Source organism: Lonchura striata, chromosome 2 (assembly GCF_050655825.1).
Source record: "Lonchura striata isolate lonStrDom1 chromosome 2, ASM5065582v1, whole genome shotgun sequence".
In the NCBI taxonomy this organism is placed as follows: domain Eukaryota; kingdom Metazoa; phylum Chordata; class Aves; order Passeriformes; family Estrildidae; genus Lonchura; species Lonchura striata.
Genome location: NC_140704.1, coordinates 24,330,702 through 24,342,855, shown reverse-complemented (window position 1 = coordinate 24,342,855; position 12,154 = coordinate 24,330,702). Strand labels below are relative to the sequence as shown.

Below are 12,154 nucleotides of genomic sequence, written 5' to 3'. Positions count from 1 at the left end.
ATCCCTGCAAGTGGTTTCACAGCATGATACCTGAACAGCAAGAGTATTTTCTACTATGTTCTTAAAACATTCACCTGTTTTCTGAAATTTACCACTCTCACAACAAAAAAACCAAACAACCCTGACTCAAAAACATCACAGACAAGAGTGGAAAGGGTGGTTAAAAACTGAGCAGGGATGTTGGGAGATGCCAGAGGTAAACACTTCTCCACAAGGGTCATATGTTGGGATCTTTCAAATTTTGGACTACAGTAACTCCCTCAGGATTGTCTGAGAGCACGAACAAACCATCCTGATCAGAAATCTCCTGTCTCTCACATTCATCACAGCTACCTGAACTCCCAAATTTAGGGTTAATTTTCTGGCTCTGCTCCAGATTTTGCCATATCTGCATTTCAGCTGTGAAGCCTGACTCCAGGTGGGCACCACCATCCACCCAGCACCACGGACCTGGCTACACTGGTGGCCTCTACCCCGTAGGTATAGCTTTTGGAGCAGGTTGGTGGTTTGTCTGGTTTTTGGGTTTTTTTTTTGTTTTGTGGGTTTTTTGGTTTTTGGGTTTTTTTGTTGATGTTGTTGTTGTTGCTGTTGTTATTTGGGGTTTTTTGTGGTTTTTTTTTTTAATAAATTGGCATAATTAGAGATAAAAAGGAAACCTGTAAGGGCTTGTACCACTCCAAAGCCAGGGATAATTGCAAAACACAAGTCTTACTTCATCACTATTTCACATTTTGCAACTTTAGCCACAGACAAATTGGCCATGTTATGTTTTGATTTTTCCTCTTATTTGCTTCTTAATTTTCTTATTTCTTTTTAAACAATGCATCAAATAAATTACAATCCTTTTCTTTGCAGGATTTTGTTTACATTTTAATGCCTGTGAAATTAACTATGCAGAATCATAGAAGGTTTTGGCTTGACCTTTAAATGTCATATAAATCAACCCTTCTTGTGCTGAGTATGGACTCCTTCAACTACATCAGACCTCTGTCTAATCTGACCTTGAACGTTCCACAGAAGGGACATCTGACCACCTCTCTGAGCAGTCTGTTCCAGAGCTTCAGCACCTTGATTATAAAAGATATTTTCCTTACATCTAATCTGAATCTACCCTCTTCTAATTTAAAACCATTACTCCCTGTACTAGCACTACAAGCCTTGCCAAAGATCTTGTCCCCACCTTTCTCATAAACTCCCTGAAAGTACCGAAAGACTGCAACAAGGTCCCTCTGGAGTCTTCTCCAGGCTGAAGAGCTCCATCCCTCTCAGCATTTCCCCACAGGAGAGGTGCCCTGTCCTTCTCATCACCTTTATGACCCTCCTCTGGCCTCGCTCCAAAGGCTCAAATCTTTCCTGTGCTGAGGACCCCAGGGCTGGATGCAGCACCCAGGTGGGCACAGGAGAGGGGGACAGTCACCCCCCCTTGACCTGCTGGCCACATTGCTTCCCATGCAGCCCAGGATACCTTTGGCTTTCTGGGCCATGAGTGCACATTTGCCAGGTCACGTCCAATTTTCATCCACCAGCACCCCCAGCTGCAGCGTTGTTCTCTGCAAGGCTACTCTCATATTAACAGCTCGTGGATATCTGGGACTCAGAGAGAACTTGGGTATTGTTCCATTTCACCTTTTCTCACCAAGCTTTGTTATAACCAGAAATTAATTATTTCAATCCCTTTATTATTGTTCAGCAGAACTTATATTTAAATTTCCTTTCCCCCCAAACTTATTTAGTACACTTCAAGAACTACCTTTAAGGATACACTCTTATAAGAAATTAAACTCCAATGCTTTGTGATTATTTTTTGAGTGTTGTCAGTTCAAACCTAGTATTAAATTAAAAGCTGTTTCATAATGTTAAAAAAAATGTTCTGTACAATAATCTGCCTTCTGATGGTAATTTTGTATAATTAATGCCACCTTTCCATGTAACCTTTTGTGTTCTAAAGTTTATTCTGTACTCCCACATGGAAAATTAGATCATTCAGCATGTGGAGATATTTACAGAATACAGCTCACAATTACCCATTGAATAAATAAAATAGTGAAATGAAGGGAAAATTATTTTAAAATATCAGCTTTTTTTTCTTTCAAGCACTACCAGTGTCTTCACTCAAATGACAGGAAAGGAGATGATGGTAGCCACTGTGAGAAACCACCACCCTTCACATGTACTGCTTCATCTCTCATCAGAACATGCAAAGTCTCTGCTGAAGGCTTCTTCCACCTTTCATTACAGACAAGCTAATTACAGAGCTCGCTGGAGTGGTAGGAGAGGCAGCAGGTTTAAGCCCCAGATCTCCCAGCCATGTCCATGTACCCACTCTCTATTCAGCCTCTCCTGACTATATCCATGAGCAGAAGACTGTGCACACCACAAACACAGATCTACCCAAATCTGGGCAAAATATTTTAAATGTCCATGCTGGACAGCCTATCCACAGAATGCAGCATGCATCCCAGACAGCTTGAAACTATGACAGAAAACCTGAGGATGCCTCCTGAATGCTCATTATGCAGGCACAAAGTACAACATAGAATGTGTCGTCCCCCCCCACTCCACCTTCCCCACTTTGCTGTGCATTTTTCCTTGCAGAAACCCCACGATGCTATAGATCTAGATAATAGTTGCTGCAAAGGTAAAAATCTCCTATAATCTCATCATTTTAGTTTTTGCATCTCAAATTGTTTCAAAGTCTGTTGTCTGAAACCTGGGAGCAATTAAAACCTGTCAAACCTTTGGCAAGATCAAAGTTGGAAGATTTTTCTAATCCTCTGCATTTACATGTTTTATGTTTCAGACACCTAACTAAACTGCTTGAAAAATATCTTTAGAGGAAGTCCAATTCATTACCTTCCACTGTTTTTCCAGTTTCCTAACAGAAAATGGATATTTTCCCTCCCTTCCCTAATTTAGCAGGCAGCACCACAGAATCTGTGCAGTGGTCAGATTCTGATCCATCTCAAAGATGATACTCTGAAATCCCTGGAGCTGCTTATGGGTTACACAATGCAATGACTTTACAGGCCAGTTCTTGCAAAATCAGTTTGCAGAAACATGCTCAGTGGGCACCTCCAAAACTCAGGATTCCTTCAGTTTTAAATGTACCACCCAGCAGAACTTATAGCATCTTTCATGTGCATTAAAGATCTGCTGGTGACTAAATTAATGATGAAGCAAACTTTTCAAAGACCAAAATACTCATCTATCTTCTAGGAGAGAAGAAACTGGATTCTCATTAACAAGAAATAAATGCAAAAATGGAATAAAGTGAAATTAGTATCTTAAAAATAATTACAAAGTCCTGCTGGAAGGAGCAAAACATTTCCTGTCAAAATGAGTTGTATGTTAAGAATTTTCCTCCTGGTGTTTGTTTCCTCTTGTATTCTCCTCTTTCCACATCCTTCTCTTGGGCTACGGGATCTGATGACAAACAGTTTCAACCTGGGCAGAGATAGAGGAAGGAATTCCAACATTGTGTTGTAAGGATATAGGGTTAAAATACAGGAAACTGCCTTTATTCTTGAGAGAATCAAGTTTATCTGGGCATCTCATTAGTGCGGTGCCAGGGAGTCCAGGTGAGACCTGTCCAAAAGTAAAAAGTGCATAATTATTTCCTTTATAGGTCCAGCAGCCCACAGGTTTTACAGGAACAACCAGAACGTACAGCTTACACAACTTTTCCCATGCAGAAGCATGTAAAAGAATAATACAATCCACAAAAAGGTCAGAGGATGCATTGTGATCAGCTCAAATACCCCCAGAACACAAAGATGCCAAAATCTCTTCTGAAATGCAGCACTGCTACAAGTATCAGCTGCCATAACTATTTTCTTTTAATAATTCAGAACCTTATATGTGCAGAATATGAATTAGTGTAAGGCTTTAAAATAAAAAAATAGAAATTTTACATGGTTCCTTTTTGTTCTTCCAAACAACCCCAAGCATAGTGTGACTATCCAACCAGAAAAACTGTCCTCCCTCCATGGTGTCAAAGGACCTGGTTAAAAGTAAAATAAAAAACATCACCAGTGTGATTTTTTTTTTTTTTTAATCATGTGCCAAGTATGACAGCAGCCTTGTGCACAGGAAGCATCTGGACACACTGGAAAGAATTTCCTGACCAGCTCCAAGTGACAAACTGAACTAACAGCTCCTTTACACCAGCTACACAAGAGCAAATTGCTCCCATGCTATCACTCTTGGGGAAAAAAAAAAAAAAAAAAAAGAAGCAGGGAAGAGAGTCCCTCATTAGTCTATCTAAAACAAGCAAGCCAAGCCAAAAAAAACCAGAAAAATTGATTCAGAGGCTTTTTTCATTACTTTTTTTCAAAATATTTTTATTGCCTTCAGTCCTTTCAAAATCAGTTAAAATAGAAGTAGTAAATAGAAGTTGTTAGGGAAACTACATAAGGACCCATCAGAACCCTCTCAAGAAGAAAGAGATGAGGTTCAGTGGGAAACACAAGAGGTGGCTGAAAACAGTTGGTAAAATTTAGAAAATAAATATTGATAGTAATGACCTGTAAAAAAGATGTTCACAACCATACAAAGACGGAGAAAAGTACAAAAATTACCTTGGCAGTTTTGGGTTAATGGTTGGACTTGATGATCTAAGAGGTCTTTTCTAAACTTTATGATTCTGTGACTACTTAAAGGCTTCCTTTCCTGGGCTGCAGAAGGATCCCAAACAAGTCAAAATATGTATTGTGAATGTTTTTGCCAGGCTTAGACTCCAGCACACAGAGAAGTGCTAGATGTGCTATTCAGGGGGGAGTTGGTGAGGCCAGAGGCCACAAAGAACAAGAAGCTGTGAAATGGTGTATTCACCTGCTGAGTGAGCAGCTGATGATCAGAAATACAATTACTCTCCCTGTAGTAGCTGTGGATGGTGCCACCATCTATGCATTTATTTAACATTCTCTGGATTCTGTTAAACTTTGCTCCTTGTGATTTCTGTGGAATGAGTTTCACAGCTTATACATAATGTAAAAAGAAAAAAAAATCCTTTCAGAAGGCTTATTACTCACTGATCTTCTGCTCTCTTGAGAGACTCCTATTCTTGAATAATAAAGCAAGGGTGAGAACAGTCCCATTCATTTCCTCTGACACACAGTATAGGAAACAGAAGAAATGCTGACTAAAGTCACCTTCAAAGAATTTTAAAGCATTCAATGATGCCACAAAAAACTCAGATACCTTCCCGTGCGGTATACATTCATGGAAATTTTTCATTAATTCTGCCTTTGCTCCCTCTTTAGGTGTACAAGTGAAGCTGATTTGTGAGTGGTTGAGGCCCTGGGCAAGTGCCCATTTTCTGCCAGTTCTCAGGCTCAAGGGCAGTGCTCATTCACAGGTCATGCTGTTCCAAGGTCCCACACAAGAAGTTCTGCCCTCCTCCAGAGCCATGCCACGCTCCTGGCTCCTTCTGCCCAGCACTGAAGGCATCTCCCAGGGCAGGCAAGACCACAGAGCAGATTTATTGTCTTATGGAAAACTATAGCTACTGCACTAGAGATAACAGAAATCAGCAATTCTAAACCACCCAGGAAAGACACAAAGAGAACAAACAGACACATTCTTCAGGAAATAGATTGTCCTGCAAGAAGTATTTTGTTTATCACAAATGGCCTCCCACGACTCTGTTTAAGAAATAAAACCAGAAAAAAACCCTTACACTGAGGTCTTACTTCAAAACTTTTTCTGTAAAACAGAAAACTTCAGTTAAATATCAGTGTATGTACAATTCTGGTGATTGGAAGAACACTTTTCTTACCACTTTGTCTCTCACAGTTGGTCCACACTTCAAATTGTACTGATATGTAAGAGGTGCATTTATACTTTCAGAAAGCTTTTAAATTATGGCATTTATGTATGTGACAGACGTCAAGAATCTTGAGACTGGGAAAAAACAGGTATGTGTAAATAGACATACTTGTAATACCCAGATTATTTTAGTATAACCTCATTCATTGGCCAAGCTTTGTCAAGAGACAGTCTTGCTATTTGATCTACAGACATAAAGAATAAACAAGGCTCCTCTAATACAAACTTCCTGAGCAGTATGTCTTACTTGATAATGTCTCAAACTCTATATTCTTTTCAGGTGTTATATTAATTTCTTTAATATGTTTCTTTAACTGCTCTCATCAGTGTGCATTCTTCTCTTATTCAGAATTAAAAAATCAAAAACATCTGATTTTTAGCAGATATATATTTTTAAAAATCTCCAAGCCCAATTTCCTACAAAACTGGAGGAAAGTCAATCACAATAGAGGACAGACTCTCCTGCATAACCCAGTGTAGAACAGATGTAGAACAGGGACAGAACAGTGACAGCTGCTTGCAACATTCTCATCTCAGATTCTAAGTGCTCCAAGTCAGATTCAAGACGCCACGTGGGTCTGACAAGCCTGTGATTCACAGAAGTGAATTTGGCATGGCAGGTCTGCAGTGAGAGAAATGTGTGTCAAGAGCTCAAGCCTTAATTGCACATGCTCCCAGTTAGATGCTTCTAACTTTCTCTAGGAAAGAGACATTTTAAATTATCTTCTCAATATAATTTTGACATAACCTGTACACATACCAGATTTCAGAAATTCCTAAGTCTGACCCCTAAGATATTGTTATTAGCACACCTGAACTGCATGAAGTACTGCATTACAAGACACAAGTGTGAGGATTTGTCTTATCTGAAGCACAAAAGCAGAATCCCAGGAACTAATCTGATCCTTCTATCAACAACACATTTAAAGGAAGATTATCTCTTCTGCAAAGACTGGGTGTCCTTCAGTAAGTCAGTTCTCTGCTGGCTGCTATCAATAGCTGAACAAGCTATTCACAGAGGGACCACTGCATTTCCCAACCAGCCACAAAGAAAAGAAGCACAACTATTTCTCAAGTCAGGTTCACAGTTAAAGAAAAATCAAAGATGAACTCAAGTGCTATTTTCCTGTCTGATCAGAAATACCTGATGATCTGTGGAATGCAGCAAACTGCCCCCCCCTTACCATTTTCAACTGAATTTCATCTGGCACTTGCAAGATACTAGATGGGACTTGAATAGTCAGCATTTCACAACACTGGAAGAGGGGAAAAAAATCACAACTACACAGAGCTCAGGTGTATACACACATACAAAACCCTGTTTTCCTGAGATTTCAATCCAATCCACCAAATTAGAAGGTCTAATAAGCACCTGAAATTGCTTATAGTGATCTGATTAAGGTCTCCAAACCTCTGCCACACATCACAAATTTTGTCATCAAATTGATTCAAATAAAGCAGTGACTGATTTGGTCTACTGTTTTTTGAAGGCCTATCAAAATTATTACTTGATTGCAAAACAGGTATAAATTATAGCTGGTAAACACTTGGGAGTGATGATTTATCATTTCATGTGTGTCTGAAAATATGGCCGAAGGCTTCTCTTGCAAACCTTTAGAGTGCAACTACTATTAATTAATGATTATTGCACTCTTTTGTAAGTGGAAAAAAGATCAAGTAGTCAATTCAGCTGACTATACTTAAATCTACTAAACCAAGAACAAGAACTGCAGCTGGTCCACTACTGCCATGTAGGAACAGTTTGGGGTAAATCAATTCACTTCTGACAAATATATCCCTCCTAGTTCTATCTACAGAAGTACCTGAACATCTTCCATTTACTTTCTAAGTTGCCATCAAATCCCGTTTCACCTGAACTACTAAATCCCTTTCTAGTTATTGCTCCTCCCAGGTACTTCTAGGCTCATTCTGTATATTAACAATACCTAGCATTACAGAAAGGGGAAAAAATAACCCCATACACTCTTTCCATGTGACTCTCCATGTCCAAACTCTCACAAGGTGTCATTTTATCAGACAAATGTATACTTGGAAAGAAAACAACAGAATTAAACTTAGAGGACAGTATATATCTATAATCCCTCCCCACACTCAGCACAGAGACACTCGTAATAAACAGGCTTTCTGAAGGAAAGGTACTGTATCATTTTCCAATTGCAGTGCAATCAATCACTTACAACATTGTTTTTGTTTTATTAGATGCTTCTCTGTCTGAAGTGACAAGAAGGCACTGATTATTACTTTCTCCAGTCCTGAATCTAGCATTTGTCCCAGCAGTAGGGGAAGGGGATAGACAGTGTACTGAACTACACTTTCCCATTCTTGTGCAAATAGTACCACAGTTGCTTAATTTTCCTGAAATATATAAGTACATATTTTCTACATTCACTGCTAGGTGTCTGACAGTAATAAATGAAGGCTACTATTTGGAAAAACTTGTCATAATTATTTCTAGATGCCAACGCATTCCACTAAATATTTCTACAGTACTGCCAGTGTAAACACTAATGAAATAGCCAGAGCAGACATCATTATCACTTATGTTTCAGTGATGCCATGTGAATACGCAGGAGAGCAAACATTGCCCTCCCACAAACCCTTCTCTCCCATCCTTTACAGGATTCCTGTGCTTTTACATCAACTGATAAAACAACTTTTAGTCATCTGCACTGGCATATGCAGGCACTTGGTACATTTTGAGCCTGCATTTTTGGCAATACATCCTAAAATTTAGCAACAGCCAAGGCTTTGATTCATAAATCATAAGATCACAAATAACCAAACAGATACTTTCCACTTTTAATCCAGTATCTAATCTAATCTGCACATAGAACAGTTCAAAGAATATGTCTTGCCCACTTCCCTTAGCAAAACAGACAATGGCAAACTACCAAGAATGGTTAAATATTTCTGCTGCCTGCCCTAATATTCTCTGCCCTTAGTTTTGGGACTGGCAGTAGCTCAATAACTCAGAATTTCATAATTTATTAAGAAATACACAGTAAAGATAAATGAATAATAATAAGTATATAGGGATGTTGTTTTTTCTTCTAAATCCTGAATGAAATAATTCTGAAAAAAAAATTTGCATAAATCAGAAAGACACTTTTTATGCATAAATTAGCTTCACTTTTCACCATCTATTTTACTAGTAGGAAGAATCTTGCAATGTAACAGGACACAAACTTTTTCCTAAGGAAAACTAACATATGCACTATTTTTGAGTCATGTAAAAAATACCAGAGCAGAGAAATGGTTCAAAGAGAAGACTTTTTCTGTGGCAGAGAACTGACCAGACAGTAAGTTAAATCTACTGATGATCTTAAAAATTCTCCAATTATGGGTGCATGTCTGAGTTTTGCCCACAGTGTTTACATGACCTCCAATGAACATCCTAAACTACAGCCAATATTCACTAGAACTAAGTACTGTGTAAACAACTGTGAAAAAATATACAGGAAAAGCTTTGCCAAGTTTGTAGCCTGCAACTGTATACAGTGGGAATTGATGGAGCTTTGGCAATACAAATAGTGCCCCAAATCAGTTCTCCACACAGAGAAAGTTTCCAGTGATAAAAGACACATGTAAGGCACATTCTTTTAAAAACCTGACTCCCATGAAGCAGCTCATTGTTCATAAAGGCAATGGTGTTTACACAGGAAAAAGCCCAGTTTCAACAAATCTGAAATCCAACAGATGTTTCCTTCTATCTAAGCAAAACAAGTTTGTGACCCATTTCTGCCCAATCAGAAAGCTTCAAAATTATTTCTGCAGGAAAAAAACCCTCCATACTTAACAGAATGATCTTGGAAAAGAAATTCAATAAAACTTGTATTTCAAAATTGCAGCTATTACTAAAGTGAATTAACTTTAAAAAAATCAGTGTTCTTTAAAGAGAATGTCTTATGATCTGGACTTGAAGAGATGCAACATGATAATTTTGGTTTGTGAAAGAGAAAGTAAGGCAGACAGCTAACTCACAAGTGCTCTGCATTGCAATTACTCTCCTCAAATCAATTTAACCTCTCTTCTTCATACTTCCTGCAACACTCCTCTGAAGTTCCTGTCTGCTCTTGGCTTCTCCAAATCTCATAAGACTTCTCTTCCTCTGCAAACATCAACTAAATAACAGAAGTGGCTAAGCAGAGTATAAAAGTGAATAGTTTAATTTTATTTTACAGTATACACGAATCATATAGCAAGCCTAAGCACTTTGTAGAGGTGTAGAAGACAAAGAATTTCAGGCTCTACCAAAGTTGTGCAGTTGAGACTGTGCTGTTACACACCACACTTTGACTTACCAGCAGGAGAAAGTTTCAGGACTTTCAGGATATACCTGGTGGCATTACACCATTACAGAGCAAAACTGGATCTGGTGACATCCTGTTGCACAACTGAATGCTGCAAAGACAGCATCTTCCAAGGAGTTGGTGCACTTTCTGTGCCCAACAATACTGAACTGAGATGGATCACAAATTGCTGAGGATTTTATCAATTTTTATGCCTTTTATAAAATGCAGCTGCAGAGGTCAAGCAAATTACATTAACAGCATACAAACATCAAAGCCAAAGTTTAAATGGTCTTAAACATGAGCATGCCAAGTGTAATCATTGTTTGCAACCTTCTGTGCCAACTTTACCTCCACAAGTCCCTTCTTCACTGGATTTCACTCCAATTATTTCTTGTCCAGATATGTTGTGAGCTTTATATAAAGTTCCCACCTCTGTAATGTTTTATGTGCATCACCTTCAGCACTGAGGTTCCTTACCCCAGCTAAAGCCTCTGCATGCCTTGTGATGAATATAAGAAGGGAGAACTGAAATCTGGAAACCAAGCAATGTCCCTTTATTACAACCAACACGAATATCAGCAACGTGAAGGAGACCCAGTGAGATGCAATTCAAATCTGCCTATCAAACAATTATAGCAGAAAGTAGAAGGGGTTTTCTCTCTCCTCCAGTAATCCTACTTGTCCTTTAAATAGATCTTAAGCATAATCTTGAACTGTCAGCATTTCTGTAAAGAAATACCAGCTCAGACCTAATTGGATTTGTCAGACAATCACAGCCCAACAATTCTCTGAGATCTAACAGCTGAACAGCTGTGGGACAACCTTCCACATTATAATATAAGAATATGAGTTCATTTCAAGAGGGAGTTTTTCTTCTGAAATTAAGTGATAAAAAGACATAATTTGTTGCACAGAACCCTGTGCCTTAGAAACATCATGATGTGGTGTGGCATAGCTGAGGTTGTGTGAGCTGCCCCATATAGAAAATTATCTGCAGTTAACTGTTCAAACACATTGGGCTGATCTGAATGTAGGAAAATAAGGGTAAAAAAATTACCAAGAATTATGACTTGAATATGTAACAGCAGCATTTGAAAAGAAAACAAGTATATATTATATATAAACAAAAAAATAGCAGAATATGTATCTTAGCTGAAGAGCAGAAATACTTCATATTCCTCTGGACTTTTTGTGTCACCTACATATATAAACATACACACAAAAACTTACTCTCTGTGTCATCAGCCTCCTGTTCTGTTCAGGCTTCTGTGGGCTGGAAAAATGCATTTAAAAGAAAATCTAGGGGATAATGGCCTAAAGGCCACACTGTCCTCATCCTTTGAAATGATGGAGAGGTTGCATGTTCAGGAAGTACAATAAACCAGATCTTAAAATGCTTCCAATGCCTACAAATTGTGATTTCTTTAATGAAGATCTGGATTCCTTTGTATTTATCTGGATGCAGAAGAAAAGTTCTTATACAGATTTTATATTGAAAATTGAAGTGATGTTCATTTCCCTAATTTAAAAATAACTGTCATACAGGTTTTAACATTTGTATTTAGAAGAATATCAACTTAAGTACATCAACAATGTTATTTTGTGTATTTGCAATGGTAACCAGCATGCATGTGACTGAGGGATATAAGCAAACCTTGCACTGAATTCCAGCCCATGCTTTGACCTGGGGCAAAAGCAAATTAATCTATTGAGCATATTATTATTAACAGTCAGGAGTTATACACTCGCCTACCTGTTGGCTTATCCACACCAAGGAAACCAGCCTGTCCCAGAATTTTAAACACTTTATGTGCTGGGAACTGTCCTTCTTCTTCCCACTTATCCACAAAGGGATTAATCTCCTTGTCAATGATCTAGATTTGGAAAACAAATTATACAAGTTATAAACACAGGGATCCTACACAAAAACTTTTGACTACTTTCACCTAAAAACTGTAATTCAAGAAGAAAAATAAAAAAGCAATATACAAGGAAAAGCCTACTAATTATCTTAC

The 12,154-nt window shown here is 38.3% G+C and overlaps 1 protein-coding gene across 1 annotated transcript in view; it reads right to left on the bottom strand.

Moving 5' to 3' along the window:
- LOC110474736 (putative acyl-CoA dehydrogenase 6) overlaps positions 1-12,154 on the bottom strand; it is a gene marked incomplete at its 5' end in the record, with an annotated part of 75,479 nt that overhangs the window by 51,427 nt on the left and 11,898 nt on the right. Inside the window, one exon of the mRNA XM_085574137.1 lies at positions 11,893-12,013. Coding sequence (XP_085430263.1) covers positions 11,893-12,013 — 121 coding nt within the window. The remainder of the gene's footprint in view (positions 1-11,892; positions 12,014-12,154) is intronic.